General features: G+C 38.0%; 1 protein-coding gene across 1 annotated transcript in view; it reads left to right on the top strand.

Annotated features, from left to right (window-relative positions):
- The window catches only part of LOC121295003 (transcription factor SOX-6-like), a 156030-nt gene that overhangs the window by 109908 nt on the left and 19638 nt on the right, over positions 1–26484 (top strand). Inside the window, exons 10-14 of the mRNA XM_041219268.1 lie at positions 6196–6307; positions 11429–11508; positions 21732–21881; positions 24152–24332; positions 25650–25825. Of these exons, the coding sequence (XP_041075202.1) occupies positions 6196–6307; positions 11429–11508; positions 21732–21881; positions 24152–24332; positions 25650–25825 (699 nt within the window). The remainder of the gene's footprint in view (positions 1–6195; positions 6308–11428; positions 11509–21731; positions 21882–24151; positions 24333–25649; positions 25826–26484) is intronic.

Here is a 26484-nt window from a genome sequence, read left to right as displayed (position 1 = left end):
GATGCGACCTCACTGGGTGGCTGTCATCTTCTCTTTCAGGAAACCAGGGTTACGGTAAGTAACCTAATGTTCCCTTTCAGTTAAAAGATGACCACCACCACATACTTATGGGAAAGTATACCAGAGCAGTCGAGAGGGAGAAGGAACGGCAGCATATGAGGGACGCATAACCTAAGGGTTAACTGTGCGAGCTTGCAACCTCAAGGACCCTCGTGCCTAATGAAAGAAGGGCAGGATCTACCACATTAAGGCAGTAGAACCTGCCGAAAGTATGCAGCGTAGCCCAGCTAGCCTCAGTACAAATATTGGACAGCAAGGCCCTCTGAAGAGGGCCCAAGATGTAGCCAACCCTCTGATAGAGTGCACGGCTTCCCTCCCAGGTGGGGCCAAGCCAGCACTATCATGCACAGTCGAGACTGTGTCCACAATCCAGTGTGACAGTCGCTGCTTCGAGAGGGGCTGTCCTAGGATCCGTATTCCGTGACAGACAAAGAGCTGGTCAGAGTGATGCAGCGCTTTTGTCCTATCCACTTAACACCTCAACTCCCGCACCGGGCAGAGGAAGTTTAATTTCCTATCCTCTTCCTAAGAAAATGAAGGTGGATGGAAAGACTCCAGTTACACAGACTGGTTCATGTGGAAGGCTGTGATCATCTTAGAGAGGAAAGCAGGGTTTATATGTAGTGACACCCTGCTGCCATCGTCCCAAATACGTTTTCAGGAGCTGTGCACCTACAGTGCCTGTAGCTCACTGACCCTCTTTGTGGAGGGGGTGCTAGTATATGAGTGCCAGAAACACTGAGTCAATGGGGACATGGCATGCAGATATGGCTGCTAGGTACACTTTCAACTTAGAGGTGGATCGACCTGCCTCTAACAGATCTTGCAGAAACTGCAATATAGTTGCTATAAGGTAATAATTGGGGTCATGACTCAATAGGAATCGCACTTTTTTCTTTTTTTTTTTTTTTTTTTTTTTAAACTGCAAGGCAGTAAAAGAAAATAGCACATAACACTCACACAACGGCAAGCTGTGAGGGTAAATAGAACAGACGCCACCGCAAAGCAATGTAGGCTGTTGAAAAGAAAGAGTAAACACAGCACAGTTGCGCAGCGTTTATAGCCGAGTTCACAGAAGCAGCGTTTCTTATTCTGAGAGAGAGAGAGTGATTAAGATTGAAATTGAGATTGATTGATTGAGATTTCACACGGGCACAATCCCAACAACTGGACAAGGGTGTCTAGCCCTGACTACATGCAGTCACACAACCAGGGAAGTAGAAGACGTCAAGGCACCGCGTGCACCTAGTGTACCAAGCATCGGGTTACTAGACACCACGAGTACTGATCACTGTGCTCTACAGCTGACTTGTTGTGTTTGTTTTATTTTTTTTTTAAACTGCACTGTAGCTAATTCACAGCACAACACAGCGGTGGATGCGCAACAACAACAGTACACAATTATATATATATAATGTCGTCCAACAGCGCTCACGCCAGCTGGCGGACTCGCTCAACAGCGGAGGTAAAGCAAAGCCTAGCCTCGGTCGAGGTTTGAAAAAACAACACATGCACTCCTTTAAATCAATACTGCACAAGCAGTCGCTCACATACGACAGACAGTAAGAAAAGGCAGCCTGCTGAGGAAAGTAGAAAAAAAGAGACTTTGATTTGGAGCTGCTGATTCCACGAAAGCAGCAAGCCAGTTTTCAGCACAAATGCAGGGCAACTGCAGTCGACTTGAAAAAAGCTCTCTAAAAACACAGAAGTCTTACCCGTAGGTGAGAGGCAAAAGAGATTGTGGCTTCTGTGAGTGTGTTGCAGGATCAAGTGTGTCACTCCAGGGAGGGGCCTATCGGCAGCTCTGATATAAAGAGCTCAGTGAATACCTACCAGGCATGTCACATAAGTATGTTGTGGTGGTCTTCTTCGAATTGAAGGGAAAGCCTTTGTCGGAAATGTTTTGCTAGTTTTGTTTCCCAGTTGATAATGCTAATAATAAAGCATTACAGCATTATACCAATTTCAGTATGCTACTTTTATTTAAATGTTTATAAAGCGTTTAAATAAAAACTTGGCAAATCTGATTATGTAGGCCAATAGGAGTGTAAATATGAATTGAGGCCTTTTCAAGCTTTTGAACTTTCTTGTATGTATATTAAATGTTGTAGTGCATGCAGTGTGTATATATAATATCAGTATATATATGATATCATATATAAAAATATATATATATAATATTATATAATATATATATATATATATATATATATATATATATAGATATATATATATATATCATATGTGTGAGTACTGAAAAACGAAAATGCTTTCCCATGGGGGAGGTTTCGTAGGGGCAAAAAGCATGTTTACTATTTTACCCAGGTGATTGTTATTGATTAATTTCCTACAGTAATATATGTCAATTACGTCCAGTGTAGATTGTAGCCTTATTTTATATGCAATCACCCAGATGACAAATAACAAGCCAGGAGACCCCCGGATATATTTCAGAACAGTACTGTTTTATTTACTTTGATAAACTGAGGGAGCATTGGCCATTTCCCGTGTCCAAATCAAATCAGCAGCTATTAGCTACATTCGCAGGCATGTTTTTTTTTTTTTCATAATACACATGCTTGGTAGGTTTATACTTGGATCTGGATCCTGTTTTAGAAAAAGTGTCTTAGTAGAAATTATTAAATGGAGTCACAATTAAGAGTCTGCGCATCTTTACAATATAATTTATGAAAGAAAAGAAAAGAAAATGCAGCCACTGTGTATTTGCATGTTGGCAAATAGCAAGGACCCTGCCAAGTTGCAGTCTGACTGATTGCTACAGATGCACTTTCTCAAGTATCAAGTCAGATCCTTAGTGCAAGTCATCAGGGACAAACAATAGCACCTGTTCCTCACAAGATAGCAGGCCAGTTAGCCCGTTCATGTATCTTTAATGAAGCTTTGGGGGCAGATGGCATTTTCTACCACTTAGCAGCGCTAAGACAAAAGAGGAAAACTGCCGATGCAACAATGCACTATATTTACGAGAAGAGAAGGGAAGGTGTCTGAGTGTTTCACTCCCATCTGCTCTCTTTGTCCTGAAGAACATCCTAGCAATTAGAATACTCTGGGCATTCAGCCGATTGCAGATAAACTTCAGTTTAACCCTTTCATGGCCTGGACAGGTTCAGAAAAGCACCAGTGGGTCTGTGCAAGGGGGACAGTTTCTGTTCCACTGTTTACAGACAGAAGTACAGTGAACAGAAATGTAGCATGCTGAAGGGTGCTTCATTTTTATAGCAAAAGCAAGAGAAGCAAATAACTGAAATTGGCTTCATTTAATTGTGTGTAAAGGAACACTATGTTATATAGCACTTAAACAGGTTAAAGATGCCAGAATGCCCTTTTCCTGCTTTACTATTTTGTACCAAGTAAAACCGGACAAAATAAAATAGTAAGATAGTGTTTAATGGCTGTAATAGTTACCCATCATTATTACAATATCTTTAGTAATACTTTCATTGAGTATCTGGTTTATTTAATTGCCCTTTTTACTCTCACCCAAAGTGTTTTGTTCAATTAAGGTCATTTAAAAAACGCTTTACTTTGCAAGATTGTGGGGGGGGGGGGGGGGGGGATTCTATCTTGTAAACTGGGTCTGTGCAGGAACTCTTAAGTCTGGTTTTAGAATACTCGCATATAAATATGAGACTAATAATGTTTCCCATGATAGAATGGAGCTTTCCGTCTTGGCTTTCTGTTGCACTGACTGTACCCAGTGTTGTGTAATTAATTATTACATTTTTCCATGTGCCACATGCAACTGGGGGGTTATATTTCATTTGGATATTTCGGAACATTAACTGACAAAAGCACACTGTTTTACAATTAAAGAACAATGAAAAAGGCATTTGCCAAACATGTTATCTACTTGCTGCTTTTTCCATAGCTTAACATCCATAGCTTGCTGTTTTTTTTATCTTACTATTGTATTACTTTTGTAGTTAGTACAGTGTGTAACAGGGATGTAAACTCCCATTGCATATATGAGCTTAATAAAAGCTTATTTCTTTTACTCTGTGATTGTGTTCTCTTCTCTGTTGTTCCAGAATATGTTATAATTGCATTTCCTTATAATAAACATTCTGGCTTTCCTATTTCTGAGCAAGCCCAGATTGCACTCCAATTTTCTGACAACAATGCAAGTAACTGTTTTGAAAGTCTAACTTTACAATTATATTAGATAGAGTGGTTATCAACAAAATACAAATAAAATAAAAAACAATTGTAATTTCACATGCATATAAGAATGTGGAACAAGGTAGGCTTTCTTTTTTGGTGCCCAATTATATATATATATGTGTGTGTGTGTGTGTGTATATATATATAGATTTGTTGTACATTTTTAAATTGAGATTGTCCCGGCCTTCATAATAATGAGAGATTGATACCAGTACTAATAAGTATTAACATAGCTCTCACTGCAGCAGTTGAATCTGATTTTTCATGGCTTCATTAGATTACAATACATTGCATTGAAATCTTAAATCAGATACAGAGACAATAGAAACCTGCAATTGTTTTTTTGTTTTTTTTTCCTTCTGAAATCAAGGCAGTCTGACTGTTCTTTGATCCAGTCAACTATCGATAGCCTTGTTTCAGGGTTGAAGGATTCAAGTGCAACTCGAGTCCTTTTTTTGAGTACTCAGACGACAGTCTTTGTTTAAAAAATAAATACTTAATAAAAGTTTTGCACAGTTTTTCTAGTTATTGCTTTTCAATGGAATGACTTTTCAAACTTTTTTGTTTGATTTAAATATTTTAAAGCTGCATTATACAGAACTAGATTACCAATTATGGAAACATTGAAACTGATAACAGTGTATGTACAATTTCTGCATAAAGTAAATTTTGAGGGCTTTAAGATAGTTTAGCCATTTCTTGTCCTCAACCAGCCTGGACTCGGATTCTAAAGTGCCCGACTTTAGTGCATCTGTACTCGGTTGCTATTTAATTAGTGATATTGATAGATAGTTAAGATGAGCTATTTTAAACATGGGTTCTTACTAAACAGTCATCATTACCCATGCCGCCTGCTACAGTATCGCTTGAAAAATAAATGTGTATTTGCTAATGGTTTCTCTCCAAATCAAGGAACAAACAATTTTCTCGGGTTAAAGACTTCTGTTTGCACTTTGGAATCATGTCCAATTTAACTAAGCTAAGGCTGCACAGAAGAAGAAAAAAATACTTAATATAACCAGGCTTGCCTCAGCTAAAATGTAAAAAGAAATAGCTACTCAAAGCTAGTTGATTTCATGCCCCAGTGCTAAGGCAGTAATTGCACCCAGAACCTGCTTTATTACAAGTTGATTTTATAGAGAAATGAATTCAGAAAAATACTGTAAAGTGTTTATTTTCTGTGTGACCTTTATTAACCTAGTTTTCCTCAAAGGTAAAGAGAGTGACTGCTAAGTTAACCCTCGCAGACACACGGTAGCATAGCTGCACCCCATCAGTGCTGTGTGCAGGAAAAGGGATACGACAGTCAAATTGGGCTCTGTTTAAACAGTTTCACAGGTCAGCTGAGGAGATCAAGCAGATAAAAAAAGGGTTCTAGCAATTAAAATACATTAAGTCTGGTTTTGATGAACATTTGGAGGCACAACTTGAATGATATTTTCGGGTGTATTTTTGTATAGTGTTTTTTCTAGCTTTTAGGGAATTGATGTCTGTATGTCTGTCATCTATCTATCTATCTATCTATCTGTCTGTCTGTCAATCTGTCTGTCTGTTCAGCAACTGACATGAATTTAGATCCTTTTTGTTGTACAAACTCAATAAAAGCTAATACCAGTTTAATTCCCTCTAAATGCTACCATTTGTAACTTGTTGACTTTCAGCTGTAACTAGTCCAAAGCTACATTTGCACTGATTGCCTGAGCAATACTAACATGCACATACAAATATGAGACAGAATAATGCCTCTTATCCTGACTGTTGTCCCTTTGACACAAAGAACGAAATAATGAAAGACAAGAGCTTTGATATGATAATGTGAAATTGGTGGGGATTCGGTTAAGGCATGACTGGGATAGGTATTGTGTGAGCACACGACTGCTCTCAGTACCGAAGAAGTACCTATCAGGTTGAATTTGTGCAGTGTCTGATCAGAGGCCTTTTTGTGTTCAGCAGGTTCAGGGTCACATGCCTCCGCTGATGATCCCCATTTTTCCACACGACCAGCGGACTCTGGCAGCAGCCCAGCAGGGGTTCCTCTTCCCCCCAGGAATCACATACAAACCAGGTACACTGCTTCCATCTCATTTTCTCTCAGACAGAGGAAAGCAGACAAGAAACAACAAGAGCCTTTATTTTCCTTTAGATGTGATCAGACAAATGCCTTCAATTTTAAACGGGCTGTTGCCTGTAAGGAGTTTTGCTAATTGAACGTTAAACGGTACATACATGCTTATCAATGGGACACAGCTCACAGAGCCAAACACTGTTTCTTTTGTTTGTTGCTGCTTTTGCAGGATTTTATTTCCATTCATTCCCATTCATCCGTATTTAAATAAATGATGACTTCACTCAGACACATCTATTTCAGAGTTGCATGAACCATTGTTGTTTTTTGTAATTTATTGGAAAAGCCAACAGTACAGTTACCTACAGTTTAGGCAACCAGAATAGCAGTACAGGAACTAACTTTATTGAAGTAGCTGTTTCAACATATTGCTTAAACCAAGGATGTTCACCCACCCGCTCATAAATCCTTGAATTTTAACTCTGATGCAGTTCATCTCTATTTAGTTAGGTAGAAATGCAAATGACAAAAGCTGACTTTAGCTAAGGCTTTTTCTTAACATGCTATGGAAATGAGTTTGTATCATTGTCCTGTGAGCTTATTAACAGTTATCCTAAGAGAATCTCAGTGACATATTGCATTAACATCACAGAAGTGCAAACACATGCATACTGGCAGAAAAATAACTCATGTACCATTGTGATGTTTAAAACGTACAGTATTTCATCCATTGTGGACAACAGTTGAAAACAAGTCCCCTTGTTTAAGCAATTAATAGTAAGTAGAGTTATTTTACCTTGGAAATGTTATCATCAGAATTCCTGTACAGCTGGAACACTTGAATATTAAACTTCAAGGCAGTTTACACACTGAACAATGGATTGGCAATAGTAAAGCCCTAATGCAAACAAAATGTCAACGTGAAAGCTTAACAGTTTACATATGAACGGTATTCAGCAAGAGGGCCATAAATAGGAAGCTGAATAAGGTCTGGTAATAAAAATACCTTTGCTTTGAGAAACATATTGAGTGTTGCTTTGGTGAAGCTGAAGTGTGGTGCCTATGTTGGTAGTGTAAATAGCTGGAAGAAACAAGGCTTAGCAATCTTGTTCTATTACATTTTCAGAGAGGGTCATTTACTTTTTTTTTGTTTAGGGTAAAAAGATTTCAACAATTTTTTAAATTGTGGTTGATAATGGAGTCTGATATAATATGAATGAACAGGTACGAGTAGATAACTTGGTTGTTAGGGATTACGATTCCTGACTGATGACAGAAGTTGCAATTAACTACTTGGAAATATCAGTAACAGAAAAAATAAAATAATCCAAACATGTACAAGGAATGTTGCGTTTGTATAGAGACACTGTCCGATTGGCTTTTAAGACCCCCTAGCAACTCAAGCACTTCAGTTTATTTATTCAAACATTCCGATCAACTGCCTCAAGTCAAAAAATGCACTCAGGTCTAGTAATTGCTGTTTTTCAACTTTAAAATACATGAATGCTTATAACAACTAACTCTGACAAGCTGTTATCTCTTCACATGGCTCACACTGTTCTGCTTAGAAATGAAGTTGTGTTTAGTTACATTTTAAGTGTTTGTGACACTGGGCTACGTCGCAAACTATTTATTTCGGTAAATTTAGGCTTTATAGTGGAGCTGGGTTACAATTTATAATAATCTTTCACAAGTGGTATAACAGGAAGAGATCTCACCCTGCTGGTTTTATCCTGTAGAATAGCCCCAATGCTGCTAAGATCACCTTTAAATGAGAGTGAAGAGAGTCACCAGCAGGTAAAGACTTTCCTGTGGGCTGTAAGGCCTTGACAGATGTTCAGATAATTAGCAATGTTTTTATGTAGAGCAAGTCATATGGTTAGTCCCCATGTATTGCCATTTGGACTGGCTATTCTGCACCAACCTACTGGTCTCTTATTCTGTATGATGCTGTCTATTAGATATGATTAACTGTTGCCCCATGTAACTGCAATTGGAATTTGGTTGAAATCCCCTTTTTAACAAAAATACAACAGTGAAACAATTTTAATAATACCATCACATTTGGTGTGGGATTACTGTTGATAGAAATTAAAGCAGAGAATAGAAATGCAAGTTGTTTCTGCAAAAAAAAAAAAAAAAAAAAAAAAAAAAAAACTGTGGTTGGACAAAAGGACAGTGTTGAGGCAAGAGTTAATGGAGCTGTGAGAGATTCAGACAATGGGTGTGCCAATCAATTGTCTCCATATGCACACAATGCAAATGTGACAGGATTTCAATGGACTTTTTATACATGAACAAACAGTGGCCAGCTATGGGGATTACTGTATACAGACAATCAAACAAAGCTGTGCAATTAAAGATTTAATTTCGTCTAACAGACCTTGAGAACCATATTGTCCTGTAGTGCACATTCAGAGAGCCAGTACCTACAAGTACTGTTCAGCTACCTGTTCCGACATGCAGCACCTTTATTTGTGCTTTTACAAGAATGGTTCCTCACGCAAGCCTTCCAAATACCAAAACAAATGTGAAAAAAAAAAAATGCTACAACATGTTATTTGACTCCCTGCCAGACTAATAACTGAGAGCCCTGATCTGTGCTGCGTATTGTTTGGAGAATTAAAGTGGTGGTATTCTTAACTTCTGTAATTAAAAATTAAAGCAAATTCCTGCCCCCGGGTGCTCGTTTTCTGCAAAAAAGTGCCTTTTCCCCCTTTTTTTTTCTGCTGCGCATTGACTATTGGTCTCCTCTAAAATAAAACAAAGATGCTCACACTAGGGTTTTCCCTTGTATCAGACCATTCTATTGACAGATCAGTCAACCCCTGGGAAAAGACAATTTACAGACCAGTAAAAAAGAAAAAAGAAAGAAAAGGCAAAAGAGACATGAAGAAAAATAAATCTTTGGTACTCTTGGTTGACAAAACTTCAAGAAATGAACATTTTAGTTGTGTGCATGCAAATAACGGTTTTGTTGCCAGCAGGTGAGTTGAACAACGTTACAGGCTTTAGTAAAGATTGAAATAGCTTCACTTAAAAAAGAAAAGAAAACCAGCTATTTTCAAACTACAGAAGCATAACAGCTGTAAAACAGTGCCAGGGGGAAGTCTTTCTAGTTTTATTTTTTTTAATATGTTTGACATGGAAAATGTTTTAGTACAAATAAAGCAGGCTATTATTGAATCTACAGTGCGGGTCGCCTTGTGTAATGGGGATGCATTATTCATGGATTTCTAAAGAAAGATCTCCACGATAATAATAAAAAAAAACAGCCTTTGAAACAATCCATGCAGCTAACTGAAGTTGTTAGATTTATTTATTTAGGGAATCCTTCATTGCATGTTTTATCATGGGGGGGATACATTTTACACTTGCATTAATAGAAACCTTATGTGCGTTGTCCTATTTCTGTTTTAAAAAGCAGATTATGAAGTCAGATAAATAACCACCAGTTGACATCCTGATCAGTTTATCTCTCAGATCAAGATACACCCTGAGTTTATCTTCTTGAAGTCCTTTAATGCCCAATATCCTGAATGCTTACTCCACATGATGCCAGAACAATAAAGTGTTAGAGAATGGAGTGTAGCAGAGCCTGATGCCATTGCAACACTATTGTCAGTTGCCTATGTCTACTTGCATACTGTGCTCAGTGGGCTGACAATATATTAAAGATGTAATGCTAAGAAGCATGCAAATTAGGAGGGAAAAAAAAAAAACAACTTACATTTTCTCAGGCTTATGAAAGTGTCGAAGCAAGAATGTTTGTTTTGCATTATTTTTTTTTAGATTATATTTTTCTAAAATGTCAGAACCACTTAACACCCCTGGGCGCCCCTTGAAATTTGCCATAATGTTGGGTCAAAGTTGGTGGGATGCTACAAGAAAAAATGACAGCTTTGACAAGAGCATATCCTGTTCAAGCAGGGGAAAAAATAGCCCATTCATAATTCATATATTTAAAAAAAAAATAATAATAATAATTCTAATCAGAGCCCCCAGAGGGATGCGTTCCATCTGACAAAACAGCTACATCATTTGGCACAGTTGGCAGTCAGTCCTCAGATACCCTGGATGGAGTAAGTACAGGGATTAAAGTAGCCTTTAAGCAGAGCGGAGGGTCATTCCAGCAGGACAGGGTTTGTTCACACTGGCAGGTAGCCCGGCAGTGTTCACTTGCCCATGCTGTGTCAGTGCTGTACTCACACTCGCACACACACACACACACACACACACAGGGCTTCGGTCTCTGCTGGTGTCCTCACCTTTCACAACCACTTATATCATCATTGATGAATTAAAAAAAAAAAAAACATGTATAAAAGAAGATTTTAATGTCTAAGCAACCTCCTTTCTGAGATGTGGAATCACTCTTTAAAATGAGTTGTAAAAATGCCAAAGGCCGGGTAGTATTTGTTTTTACATGACACATATTATTCAAATGGGTGCATATTTATATGGTTGTGTTATACTGTAATAGTTTGCAACATACACTTACGCAAACACATGTATGATTATGACATCCATATGTTTGGGAAAAAAAGTGACAGTCAGAAGTGGAACTCAAACCCTAGCCAATTCCTTACTGGGCAAGTGCTTACTAACAAAGCAATTTTGCCTGCTGGCTTGATCATTTCTGAATTCCTGTCAGCGCTTCTACATTTGACTTCGGCTGTGTGTGTAGATTTTTAATGAATGGGGTAGTTGTGCTGCGTAGTTACAGAAACATTTCTTCTAAGAAATCTGTGTATTTATATATGTCTTGGTAATTCACTTAAGTAGTAACCATTTGGGGGTGGGGGAAGTGGGGTTAAAGCACATCACAAGGCAAAGATGATCAATATGCAAGACCTAGAGCAGTTCGATTTTTTTTAGTTTGCTGTATGTTTATTAAATTATAAAAAGCTGTTCTGCCAGTTGTTTTAACACCCATCTGTTAACAACAAAGTTCCTAGGTAATCCGGCAAGTCTCTGCCCAGCTGAGCCTTTTGTTTGTGCAGATGTTTGAGCTTGGAGCTGTGCTGTGCTGCACAGGCAGGGGTAGGGACCATGTTGGCACATGCCTGCTGCTATTCTCTGCTCATTTTCTCAACCTGTATGCATTGTTCTTCCTGACAGGTGATAACTATCCCGTGCAGTTCATTCCATCGACAGTGGCAGCTGCTGCCGCGTCTGGACTCAGCCCTCTCCAGCTCCAGGTATGTGCAACAACAAAGAATTCTTGGGATATGAGCCAACCCTTTAGTGGAAAATTGCTAACCAGCTGTATATGGGTTGTATGCTAAATATGTTTTGGGATCGTCCCATAAATTAACACCTTGTGAAGTAGTAATGTTTTTATAGCTTTAAAAATTTAAAATAAATATACACATGCTTATAATACTACTGTACTACTACTGCTATGACTACTACGACTGACTACTACATCATGTGCTATTATTATTATTATTATTATTATAATACAGTCCTGTTTTTGATTTTGTATCTAGTTTATAAATACCACCATCACTAGAAAATGTGTTACAGCTGAGACATTAAATATGATATTCAGCCACTTCAAAGCAGGATTTCAGTCTTAAAAACTGGTGATGGAGGACTGCGCTTTAAGCTGTATTCTTTGAATGCTGACATTACTTTTATTAAGATTTCTCAAAACTTTACAACCACTTAAACAAAGCAAAGCGTTTCAGAAAAGAATGGACTCTTAACTTTTCTTTCCCTGATACAAGACCACAATTTGTCCTCGGAGCTTATCGCTCTTTGCATTAATGAGCCTTGGCAAACCCTAACAATCCTTGCAGCTGTACTGTAGTTGGTCGGTTCGCAGCTTTATCACGCAGAAGTAAAATATGAGGGGGGGGTTGTGGTAGGTTCTCCCATGTTTGTTTGTTTTCTATATGCAGTTTAACTGTACGTAAAGGGAATGACCTTTAAAGAAGAGGTCGGGCGCGGGGGGGGGCGGGGTGCAGTGCACAGATTAGGCATTGCTCAGTGTGCCTCAGGAGCAAAATAATAGGAGAGCAAAGACCAAACAAAGCTATTTTTAGCCCTCTGGTGGAGCAGCAGATGGAGGCATGAATAGTCATACATCTGAAGATTGAGGGGCTTTAACCATTCATTTTGATAACGTACTTAACCCTGGGAACAGTCTGAAACTGAAACAAAGAGGCCAGGGCCTTTCTTTAACCTTTCGAGAACAGTGGGTTCTGGATACATTAAACAGTATGGTACATTTCTCCTCAATTACTCCGCTCCCTGATATTAATACCAGCACACAGTTTGATACCTGCTTTGCTAAGCCAATTTAGTTGAGATTGTTACAGAAAGTAAAGACAAATAATCGGGGTGGGCCAATACCGTTCTGTGATAGATAGATCTGGCTTTTAAGCAGCAAGCGGACTTTTTATGAACATCAGGTGACCTTTTCATCCATATTCAGATTCCAGAGGGAGAGAAAGATAAATTAATTGAATAAACTGTCTAACAAGCAGTACACTATGTAATACAGATGTCTTTCTTTTCTTCTGAAGTTTTTGTTTGATGTGTTTTTGCTCCCTCTTCTTAAGGGGAACTCATACTGTATCATAACACCAGACAGTTCTGTGAAGTATGAATTGCACCCCTAGAACCATGCGGCAGCCCGTCTAGAGGAGTGATACAGAAATGTGGCTTTCCAGCTCTGGGGGTGCAACATTATCAAGATTGAGATCCATTTTTATCTGTTTATCAGTTGAAGGAGCTCAGGCACTAGTTGCAATGTACAGTACCTGGCGTTCATGGGCTTCCTTTATGTCCCTACATGTAAGGCAATTAGATATTGGTTGCACAAGTATTTGTAATTAAAATATTTCTTTGCGTCAGCATTCTGGCAAGCATTATTTTAACCAATTTATTTTGTTTAGATTGTGAAATATATGAACCTTAAAAAATCATCACATTGGAGAAAATTAATTTCCACAATACATGCTTGGTAATGTGTTCAGCCATCCAGCCAGACTCTGGCAGGGCTGCCAGTCTTAATGTCGGTCACAAGCGGTTTAACAATTTTGTCTGTCATAAGTCTACAGCCGAGGCAATGACACCTTTTATATATATATATATATATATATATATATATATATTTCTTCGAAAAAGTGACAAAAGGTTTTGGTCAGATCATTGAAAATTAAACTGGCTAGTTACATTTCAGTGTTAGAAAGTGTAATTTGTCTGTCAATACATGGACATGCAGGGCCGCATTGTAAGTGAGTGACTGTCAGCGGGAATTCATATACGAGCAGTAATTTCACTCAATGTTTTCCTGACAGATTTCTTCCTTCTCCAAATCGCTGGAGAAAACAAATTGAAACAATGTTGCAGACAGAGTGCCCCTCTTCATTAGCATTTGTGGGGATGTTTGATAACAATGCCGGTTAAGATGGCATCCCTTTAGACAGCCTGTCACCTATTAAAACTGACACCCTTCACTTAACAGGGAAATTTTATTTCTAGAAAAACAATTCAATCAGAAAATGTTTTGATTACCATGAAAATAAAAACATTTCTGTTATTTAAATGTTACCATATTTGTGTAAAACCTATACAAGATACTTATTATTATTATTATTATTATTATTATTATATTGTTAATGTTGTACCATTTCAAAATGGAAAAACCGTAATAAATAGGCAATACATTACAGTAACATATTGTGTGACCTACTGTATATGCAATAAAATGAAAAGCATGTTTCCGCAGTTTTGGTTAGCTTGTGGTGCTGTAATGCAGATTGAATGCAACCAGACTCCTCAGTAAAACATGCTTAATTGCCACATCCTCAAGCTTTAAAGTATTGGCTGTTACATTGCTTGAGTGGTGACTTTACGCAATCATTACCATCAGTTTTATAAAACACTCATTGCTCAAATTAAGGGTTCCAGACTTAGGATTGTAAAGAAATGAAAAACGCTGCAGAGAATCACTATTAGATAATCACTATGGATGCAACTTAATACATTTTTTCCTTTAATATCTTGTTATATAGAAGTAAGGAACACTTAGAATGAATTAATAATAGGAAATCTCATGAAAATGTGGCTGACTAATCCAGAACTATATTTTAGCAGATTTGTTTTTAAAATTAGAAACATTTCAAACACTCTTTCCGTGTTTTACTATGCAATGATCCAGTACAAAGATTGCACTCCTTTTTTTTTAGTAAAAATAAATAGTGTTAATGTTTTAAAAAAAAGTAGAAATAAAGGCTTAGAATGTTTATGTAAAAGTGGTGCACATTTTTCACTGGAGTGTAGTAAATCTGTCTTTGTGTGCAAAGCGCGCCAGTTGAGAACGAAGGTTATGGATGTAACCCTGGTTCCCAGAAAGAAAAGACAACCACCAAGCATATCCTTTTGGGATATGCCTGCCACAGGTCAGGTATTTGCTGAGCATTTTATGTCAGAACTGTCGATAGGCCCCTCCAGGGAGTGACGTCATTGGTCCAGCTTAATGAGGGAATAAGTAGTCACTCCGCAGAGATCATGTTGTCTTATGCATCAAACCCACGAATGCAAGTGATGCGACCTCACAAGGTTTGTTGGTCGTCTTCTCTTTCATGGAACCGGGATTATATCTATAACCTATCGTTTCCTTTCAGATGAGGGATGTCTCGCTACCACACACACACACACACACACACACACACACACACACACACACACACAGCAGAAGCTGAAGGGTAGTGTATTATTTTTATTTATTTATTTAGGCCACACACACCGAGTGGGTGGGCCAAGTCACCCCAGTGGCATTGACTCAATGGTGGGTGCAGCAGAACCGGGTCCTGTGGAGTCTCTCTTCTCTCTCTTTGTTTATATTTATTTATGTATTTATTTATTTATTTTTAATTTGGAAACCCCAATTATTTTTTTTTATTTCAACGCGGTTCACCACTGCCACCCCAGTGCTGACTCAAGAGACGAAGATGGACACGTGTCCTCCGAAACGTGTGCCATCAGTCGTCCGCTTCTTTTCACTCTGCAGGCCCACCATGCAGCTACCTCAGAGCTGCAGCATCGGAGGACCATGCAGCTCTGGGCAACCGGCCAATTTATAGGGGTCATTGGTGCATGCTGAGCTAAGGACACCCTGGCTGGCCTGGGAGTGACTACTTATTCCTTTGGTAGGCACAAATGAGGACGTCATTCCCCGGAGGTGCCTATAGGCAGTTCTGACATAAAATGCTCAATAAATAAGTGACCTGTGGCAGGCATATCCCAAAAGTACTGGTTGTTGATCATCTCCGAATTGAAAGGGAACCAGTAAAATGCAAAGATCAGGAGTTACACCTTGAGATCTGGGTCTTCCTGAACAGCCACCTCTGGAGTTGTAAGCCTGGTTACTAGCTCCTAGTGCATGCACTGCCTCCCTAACTGTCCCCTCCCCCACCACAAGAATTGCAGCGGAGTGCTAGCCAGGAGTTCAGCAAGTTGGATTCCAGCAGATGAAACAGATGTTAGGCCATACTGGAAAGTATTGGCGCGATGCACCAGGAGTTGGATTTTTCTCCTGACATCTGGATGCTGTTGGATCAGAAAACACTTCCTTGCGCCACAACAAATGGAAGATGAGAAAGTAAACCCAAATTTGATTTCAGACTCTATATATTAAATTGTATTCCTTGTCAGGGCCCAGAGTCTGCATGTCATTTTCCTGTGCAAAGGCTAAGGCACAAATATCGCTCACCGTACAAATTCTGCACATACGTTTTCCAAATCTGCTGCTGAATTTAACAACTACAAGTACTGTGCAGCAGCTTTTATTTTCTCTTAAAACATATCAAGAGGAAAATGTTGGACATACAAAGCTCTTACATTAGCCTCCCATGTAATATGATAAAAGAGGGCTAATTGGTGGTGAATCTATAAATGTGTTCTTACTTTATTCACAGTTTATTGTTTTTTAAAAAAAAAAAAAAAAAAAATACTAATTATAAAAAAAAATAATAACGTTTTAAAAAAAAAAAAAAAAAGTAAAAAATAAAAAAAAAAAAAAATGTTTTAATTAAAAAAAAAAAAAAAAAGTATACATACTAAAGTTATATACCTAAATAAAACTACAGTAAAGTAAGGTCCATGTGGCATATAAACTTTAGGGTGGTGGAAGACAATTAAATAGATTCCAAAGAGCTGAAAAAAAGATTTTGTTGTTGTTGATATTAATACATGCCTTATCAAGTAAGAAACACCACGCGTCTAGAGGGAAAAGTATTGTGTGGAAGCACTGTCAGATACATCTATTGACTTATATGTTCAGAAGTGAATATATTAGATATATATATATATTTAGTATAAATATATATATATATATATATATATATATAAACTAAAAAAAAACATGACTCTTAAGTATCACCTGCAACTATTTTAGTCACAATAGCGTATTGACTTTTTGTTCAGCTTGCTGCATTGAAAGGGGGCTTGAGCTTAATTTGCTGTCAGTGAGACAGCACTATTGATGTCAGTAAAAATGTTTTTGAAATAAGGTAGGATTAAAGGAGCATAGTAAAACACACACTTTAATTGACAGTTGCACCTAAATTGTAACATATAGATAAAGAACACGTTTGCCCTTTGTCTTTTTTAAAGGCAAGTTTGTTCACAGTTTCCTAATGTTTTTGAAGAGAATGCTTCAGACAAGAACATTGCTAAGCAAACACAGCATTACCGCAGTGTAGCATCATGTCCCTTTGCATCCAGATGATATTTGGGTTTTAATCTCAATCGCATCACCAGTTAGGGTTGGATCATTACGCATTGAGAAATACAATCAGGCTTGGGAAGAAGATTGCACATGTGATTATGTGAAATAGAGAGCAGGAGGGGGGCAAAACCTCTACCCACATGAGTGCTGTTACAGCTGTGTGAAGCTCATTGGTGAACAGGAGGTGGCTGCATGGGAGCCTGCAACTTTGTTTTGCAGCAGGAAGCCAAGGATTAGGGACCAGCACAAGGGTAATGAAAACAAAGAACGACTGTAAGAGATACCAAGTCATATTTTATCACTATGCATAGCTTACCAAACCAGGCAACAATAAGGGCTCCCTAGCTGTTCTAACCTTTGCAATAGGATGCTTTTAGTTTGGTCTAAAATGACTGCTACAACATTGTGTGTCAGTAATAAAGTGATTGCTGTAGATAGAAATGTATCTTGGCATGTTCTGACATTCTGCTCATTCCTGAAAGAAAAACAAAAAAATATTGCTTCAGTCCATAAAAGGGTAATAGGTATTTCATGGGGGTGGGGGGCAGATGACCACTGGGTGACCACTGTCATTTAACCTTCACCTACACCAGAGGGGCGGTGGGGGGGGGGGGCGTATTTTAATTAATAGAGGCTGAAGGCCTGACCTGAGAGGTGACCCAAAGTGATTGAGACTGCTTTCCAAGACACTTTCCGGTCAGCAGGGAGGGTAGGGGAGGGGAAGGGAGGGGGAATTGAAAAGCACCATTTGTGGGGATTCTCTTTCTATCTCTAACTAAGCTGTATTTCAGCGAGTCATTTAATGCTCAAATGAACAAAGGTATTACCTCAGCCGCTTGGGTGGATCAGACCCTTTCTCGGAGGCCTGTTCAGAGAAGCCGTACAAGAAAAGTGGCTTAGCATCATATTCTCAGCAGAGCTGCACTCAGTCAGTTATAGGCAGAAAAAAAAATGAAATAAGGAAATGAGGTGAGAAACAGCCATGCAGTGAGGGGTTTGTATGCATTTTGCCTTCAGTCAGCAGCTTCACGGGGGAATATCTAAAGACGACAAACCCCCCCCCCCCCCCTTGAACTGATGACTGTGTGTGTGTGCACCCCGCCGGGTGGGTCAAACAGTCTGACCAGTAGCGTTACTTTTACCGAGGCAAACGCCTTTCCCTGTAACAATAGACATTTTGGCGGGAAACTGCTTGGGAAAAACTGTACCTTAAAGCATCCCGTTCACCCAGGGGACCTTGGGGGCAGTACCTAACATTCAACGAGAAGGAGGTTGAGGCGAAGCTTCTTTTTGGTCCCACCCACCCCGAAAAAAGAAACTTCAGTAAATAAGTATATACTGTCTGCATGTGGGGAGAGCTGTTTCTTGAAAGCACTATTTAAATCACAATAGCTCCCATTATTAAGAAAGAGAGAAAGAAAGAATGAAAGCTATCTTGTTCTCTATAGTGTGTGTATAGGTTAGCTTGTACAGTAATGTATTCAGATATTCAGAACAGTTTTAAGAGGATTAAGAGATTAATCTGTTGCAAGCCAATCCCAAAGAACGCATTCTTTGTTTGGAATAGCCCCAAAATACTCAAAAATGTCTCTTTCTTAAAAAGAACTACAGAACCTGAAATAATTGGGTTCAGTTTCCTTAAAACACCCCAACTGAGAGTCACAATATAACCTTGTAACCCTGGCTTTGTAGGGGTTAATAATGAAGCCATTTGGACAAATGGTACAAGCTGAAGGCAAAGAACCAATAGATCCTGATAGTGAATCCCTGCTTAGCCATTGACTTTCAATATGACCCTCATTACAGGCTTCACCTTCTGGTGCCTTAGTCATTCAAGTTGGAAACTGGGGGGCCAGGCTGGACTACCGTTTGAATCTAAGCAGGGTTATTACATCTTTGAGCAGGGGGTTATTACATCTTTGAGCAGCGGGTTATTACATCTTTGAGCAGGGGGTTATTACATCTTTGAGCAGGGGGTTATTACATCTTTGAGCAGGGGGTTATTACATCTTTGAGCAGCGGGTTATTACATCTTTGAGCAGGGGGTTATTACATCTTTGAGCAGGGAGTTATTACATCTTTGAGCTGGGCTTACACTTTAGACAGATGGGAAGTACTTTTGTGAATGAGACAGGTGCCCTGGATCCAGGGAATTAACAAGCAGGTTTGTAGGGGTATGAAATAGTATTCTTATCTAATGTATTCTTCTTGTTGTTTAGATTCACTTTGTATCATCTTCTATTTCAGTCATCAGATCCTGGTGACTTTTTAAAACTCAAAAGGTGCTTTAAACTTCTGACCTTTAAAAAGTCACCAGACGAATACATTAGTTAACTCTGCTATTGCACACCCACAAGAAATTTATTTTTAAGTATGTGGCACCAATCAGTCCAATTATATTTGTTATACACACTGACCACCTACTTTATATTAGAGTTCCCTTCTTTGTTTGGTTGAACAGGTCTCATATGGCCTTCATCCCTTTTACAATTAAGCATGCATGTAGTCCTTTTACAACATCAAGTCTCATAAACCCTGTAAGAAAAGAAAAAGGGCCTCCAAATACTGTGCCATTCATTTGAGTTAATATGCTAACTTATGCAACACAACCATTTTACTGCTTGTCCTTCATGGCTAAAATGTATGGTGTCTGTCTTTGTCCCCTATTGTAAAGCGGTTTACAGTATTGTATTTGGGGATCTGGGTTAATCAAGAATCTAGAATACAGGCTCATGTTCCATTAAGCACTGGTGCTCTTCCACTGTCACATGACAAAGTAGATCCCATTGAGCTACAAAGTTACTGTTTTTTCAATGCCATCTGTCAATCAGTGCCCTGGAAAGAGACTTGGTGTCTCAGATTTTAAATAAAGTGTAATAATTTCCCTTTCGGTTTAATAGACTGGAGGTCACGATCATTGCCCATCTTTTGCTCTTAACAAACATCTGCCTTTTTCTTAACCATAGAAGAGTCCAGAGTGGAGAGAGATGATGTTGATGTAAATTCAAAGGAAATTTGCAAACCTCTGCAAGAAATATAACATTAGAACTTTGCAAGAAATAGATATTATATTATTTCTAACAACAAAAGACATCAAACATGCAGACTTGTCTGATATAGCAGCACAGGACATTTCGACATAACAAATTTCCAACACAAATATCAACGCATATTAAAATAATTATGTAATCTGATCGCTTTGTACTGTGCTATTGCAGTTTTATCAAACATTCAATTTAAAATATCTTCAAATATTAATAAACAGTACTGGAGTCAGTAGACCTTGTATTCATATTTTATCATGAAAAAAATGCTGTTTAGTCATAATACAGAGGGTATAAAATAGATTTTCAGAATTCAATACAAGCTTTATAAAAAATAAATTAAAAAAAAAAAACTGTTAAGACTGAAAGCTTATTCTGCTGGATTCATGCTACTGCTGAAAAAGACAAAAAAGCATTTGACCACCTCCCTTATTCCAAATCAATAGCTGCCTGAGCCTGAAAGTATGGCTGACTACAGGAAGCCACCCTCTCCCAAAGGAAATCTCATTTAGCAAAGCATTATTGTACTTGACCCAGACAAAGAAAGTAGTTATTTGTACTGCAAGAAAAAATAAAGTAACATTTGAAAATTAAAAAAAAAAAAAAAAAAAAAAAAAAACTATTTATAATTTTATATGAACTTTGCATAATGCAAATATTTGCATCAGTCTTTGGTAGACCAGTATCACATTTACATACTCTTCTGACCTGTTTCCCTTTTAATTTCCCATTTGTTCCTCTCAACTCTCGCTTCAATTGTACAAACATTGAATGGGTCTTTAACTTCAGTTTCCTCTGCAATGATGTTGCAGAAAACAAGTCAGATTGCTATTAGCTACTTATGTTACCGTAGCTTGTGAATAGGTATGTATATTTCTATCTTTTGATGAACAAAAAAGTATTTAAAAAGTGCCATGCACATTAGGTGATTGCTTTATACTGCTTAATTTATCTATGTATTATACCACGTAACACCAGGGGGAGAACAATTATAACAGCTAAAGTAGGTAATATGTCAGATTCTTTAAAATGTCCTCTTAACTACCAGCTTGGTAGAGAATTGGCCAAAATATTTGCATGTGTAATGTAAATATCCAACAATTGTGAAAAGCAAAACCTTTTGTTGGGAAGAATGAATGATTGGTGGTCTGTACCTAACCAGTCACTCGTGACATTATTGTGTAAATTGCACATCTCCAAGGGTGTGTTAAATTACAAAATCTACTCCAAAGAAAATAAGCATTATGACATCAATGGATTTGGCTCTTGCTGACGACCCTCTGTTTATATTTAATAACGTCTGAGATGGTTGTCTAGATTCCTTTTCTTTCCTGACTCGGTGACATGACTGCGTTGTATTGTTTTTAATTAATCAAAACAAGCAGTGTTGTATAAAATGAAATGTTTGGAGTGTTTTTTATTCCATAAGTAGAAAGTTCAGTGTTTTATTAATGATGGAGAAAAAAAAAAAACAGCTTTCTGTAAGAGACTCCATTTCCGGTCTTCAGTTACACTTGGAAGCAAATACAATAAGGCATCATATACATTTATATCTGCCAGAGTGGAAACCAAAGTGATTCATTTGAATTGTGGTTGGTGACATCTGTCATTCTAAAGTTTGCGATCTGTCTTGCAGCAACTATATGCAGCTCAGCTAGCCAGCATGCAGGCGTCACCTGGCTCCAAGATGCCTACCCTTCCCCAGCTACCCAATCCCTTAGGCCCTATCTCACCCACCAGCCTCAAGAGCGAAAAGAGAGGGACCAGCCCAGTTACTCAAGTTAAGGTATTTATACATTTATACTTTTTTTTACTAAACCGACTTTGCTAGAGCACAGATTCTCAGCTCCAGTCCTCAGGGAACAAATGACGTTGAGAATTCTATTTTATTGACCTAAACAGTGGCGGATCTTAATACCACCAATCTAAATGTGCTCTATTGCAGACCTCTCTCGTCAGTGTTTATGTGAATGAAGCGGTCAGTACATCATCTCTTTGGGAAAACGCTTGCAGGAATAATCCAAACTTAAAGAATGGTGGTGTTTAGATCTTCTGCTGTTCAGATAATATAATAAACCTTATTTTAATTATTTTGTATTTGTTTTATTATCATGTGTATAGAAACTGCCAATGATTACTGCCTTTGTATGTGCTTTGAAAATTAGGTGGTTTGAAAATATTTCCTATTTTATATCTAGTTCATTTCTTCATAACCCAGACTGCAGGTAATTTTGATAAAAAAAACAATGTGTTCCAGCTGATAAGGGTCATGGGATCCTGGGGCACTGTGCAGTTCAATTCTCATTAGGCTCAAAAATGCTTTATTGCAATATAATGTACAAAGTTCTGATGAGCAGCCACAAATCAGTCAAGCGGAATTAAACCACACAAAACCTTTTGCTGAATGGCTAAAGATTTCGTCTATTCTCCAAGCCACTGGCATCCATTCTTATTGGCCAACTAAACCATTTTCATCCAGTGTTTCAAAACTGTCTATAATAGTCCTAAAAGTATTTTGCTTTTTTATTCTTTTTTTATTGTAACTGAAACACAAAATTACAAAAAGTGACTTTTTCAAAACCTGCTTTTCCTTTTCTTGTTTTATCCAAGGCGATGTATAATTAACACAACTCCATTTTCATTACAAACACACCTAAATTCAAGTACTTTAAGGTGGTAGTTATATGCCTCAGTATTGATACTCTGTTTTTATTATATGGTTAAGCTAGAAGTCTGAGAACCTCGCAAACAACTTTATTACTGCTATACGTAACTGATGTAGCAGCACAGTGTTCCCATTTGAATTCAGCAAGAGGCGTAATTTGAGTGTTGTTACAGTTTTGGGTGCTGAGTTTTGGGTGCTATGATAGAGAACTGAAATGCTTGCAATGTGATGCATTTATTTAGTTGCGTAACAATACAGATTGGTCAGTGGCAGAAATAGTAAGCCCAGAGTCGGGAGACTGCAATTCAATGCTTTTTCACACTTTTATTTAATAACGGGGAGAAACAAACGGTTTAAACAAACAAACAAACAAAACAGCATACAGCTGTGGCTGCTGCTATGGCTATCTCAATGTATAGACAAGGAGCACAACCTGTTCCACGCAGTCTTGCTCTCAAACTTTCTCCGCCCCTAAACAAACTTTCATTTTATAAATGGTGTGGTGTATTTTCCAGGTGGCTAACTGACTGATTGATCATCCAACCACAAAACTGCATGCCTAGCATTCTCAGGCAGATCAATCAGACAGTCAGCCTCTACCTATTATCTGAATTACCATGTGGCTGTGCAATGGGTGGTCATTGTGGCTCTAGGCCGTTCCCTCATTCTTGAGCCAAGATGGCTGCCATACACAAGCGCACCTATTCTAATGAGTCTCAGGTCTGTCACTATATATGTGTTTTGCATTTGCATTTGATGAACATATTTCTGCTGTGGTTAAGTGGTTTTGAAATGTGTCCTGAAGATGTATTTGTTTATCACAATAAAACAGGATCTGAATTCATTCTAAATAAATAAAATAAAATAAAATCTGTGGAAGGTCTACCTGGAGCTTCAGAGTAATATGTTTCAAATAGCCCAGTGTGGCTTAGTGGCTCTGAATAACTACTACTAATATAATACATTAAAAACAAAACAAAACAAAAAAAAACCTTTGCAAATTGTTTAATTTGATCTGCAGCAACTGTGTTTGTCTTAATAGAAATCTCATCATATTATTAAGTCGTTCAGTGTTTGTGAACACCCCAGATTAGTTTAGATCTAAGAAAACAGACTTTAGTGAAGAGATTAAGCCGTATTGTGAGTCGCTTCTGTATTTAGTTTCGCAAAACAAAAGAATACAACTGCTCTGTTAATGTAAAGGCATAATTCAGGGTAATTAACAAAGCCTCCTTCAGATACTGTAAATCTTCAAGGGATACACTAATTAACCTCCTTTTATTATTACCAGACTGCATTGTCTTGTCTCAGAGGTGTACAAGTAACAAGGTCTCTCTGCGATAATTTGTTACATTCACATTCCTCCATTTGTTAATATTTATCCCCTGTAGGAAGAGGCAACGCAGCCGCTGAATCTATCAGCCAGACCCAAGACGGCGGAGCCTGTCAAGCCCCCTCTGTCCCCAACACACAGCTTCTTCTCAGTGAGCAAAGGCAGTCCCATTAACCCGCCAGCTAGGAGCAGCATCCCCAGTCCTATTGGAGGGGGTCTTGGAAGAGGATCTTCTCTGGGTAAAGAGATTGGAGGCTCAGCCTGGCATCAAGATTTACACCTGAGCATAGCTAAATTGCATTCTTTATTCTCTGATCCTCTTTGCATGCAAATTGTCGGGCTGAGTAATCCTTTGGGACTTGATAAATGGATTGGGATATAGAGAGAGCAAATAAGCCTTCCATAATACAGTGTCTCCAGAGGTTTGAATAAAGATCTGGTGGTTTCATTTGCAGTTCACAGATTAGATTTTTCTGCTATAAGAAATAGGAGAATAGAAAGAATCAATTTTGCTGTTAAGAGACTGAAGTGATCTGATCTGTATCTGTTTAATATCAATGCATAGTCAATGTCTTATTACAAGTAATGGAGCCATTCAATAATCATTCAATTTGCCTTGTCTGTAGAAGTGCAGAAATTATACAATGTTCCCACTGGGTGGCATTGTATGCTATGTAAAATATGTTTTAGAAATAGTTAAATGAAAACAATTCCAAGTTAGAGGAAGGGATGTCCACCAGCATGTTTGATCATCCCTAGTTAAATGCAGGAACCAGTTGTAAGATCTTCAGAGCTTTCTCTGCTTATGCTCAGCCAGTAGTTTGAGCATGGCCCTTAAGGAATTTAGCTGGCACCCTTTAATTTTAAATGGAGAGTTAATCATATTGGGAAAAAAAAGACCTGACAAAGTATGGGGATCAGTTCCTGCTAATTAAAGGCCTCACTGACGCCTAGCTGCAAAGAAGCTGCAATAGATACTATTTAAATTGCTTTTATTGTCAAGTGCTATATTAGGTCTCATCCAGACTAAGCCTCTTCATCTGTTATTAATTAACTGAATTAAAAACCTGTTATTAAAAAGGACTGAAAGTAATTAATGCTGAGTTTTAAACACAAACACATTTCATCTTCAATTAAGAAAAAAAAAAAAAAAAAAAATATATATATATATATATATATATATATATATATATATATATATATATATATATATATATATGTGGTCTGCAGATGAAGGGTTAATAAGATTGTTTTTAATTATAGAAGAAACCATTTTAAATGCCCATTGGTCTTGGGAAAATGTATGGGTAATGAAATCTATTGATTTAGATGGACGAAATACATGCTTTATGTACATGTACTATATTTTTTTTTTTTTTTTTTTTTTTTTTTTTTCAGTATCTAATAGCTATATGTTAAATGACTAAGAGCTTTGAGTACAACTGAATAATTAAGGACATGGTTGAAACAAAGACCTGGACTGGAAGTGCCAGAGTTGCCTGTTCTGGATCTCGATACACTCGCACAACCACTGACTGTGTCTCTTGTGCTTGCAGATATCCTCTCCAGTCTGAACTCAACGGCCCTCTTCGGGGACCAGGACGCAGTGATGAAAGCCATCCAGGAGGCTCGCAAAATGAGAGAGCAAATCCAGCGGGAGCAGCTGCAGCAGAGCATGGAGGGGAAGCTGTCCTTCAACAATCTGGGGCTCAGCAACTGCAGGGGTGACAAGGTAGGCTGGGCTCGCTTGCTTGATACAGGACCATTTGTAAAAAAAAAAAAGCTTACAAAGATACACACGCAACGCATTCCTCTGTTTTGTCTCCATCCACCATCTAATTATACAAGTTTTTTTTTTTTTTTTAAATGAATTATTTAAATTTTTATATGGGTTGTTCACAATGTAATTATAGATCAAATGTAAGTCATAGTTCATTCATTCTATTGCTGTTGCTCACAGGTGATAAAGTATATATCGCATATTTTTGCCATTCCTCCCGGAGAGCACTGTAAAAACATGGATTAAAATCTGATTGCTTGGAAATTCATAAGGTAAAAATTATTAGAGAAAACTTTGAACTCACCCACACTCTGATTTTTGTTGTGGTTCAGTTTCTTTTGATGTTTCTTCCTCCTTCACAAAGACCCGCCCAATCAAACAAATACAGCAAATCAGCAATGTGTACAGGTGTGGTTAACGGAAACATCCTCGCAGGAAATTATTCTGCCCCCAGGAAGGTGTGTGCATTTGGTAACTAGAAAGTAAAACAGTTTATTTATTTTAGGGAGGCAGTTCACGCAATGTACAGGCTGGTTAAAATGAATTCATGTGTGGTTTTAGAGGTGAGTTGAAAAACCTAACCTGTCTTATTGTTCTCAATTTATGGGGTC

Source organism: Polyodon spathula, chromosome 19 (assembly GCF_017654505.1).
Source record: "Polyodon spathula isolate WHYD16114869_AA chromosome 19, ASM1765450v1, whole genome shotgun sequence".
Lineage (NCBI taxonomy): Eukaryota > Metazoa > Chordata > Actinopteri > Acipenseriformes > Polyodontidae > Polyodon > Polyodon spathula.
This window is presented reverse-complemented; position numbering and strand designations above follow the sequence as displayed.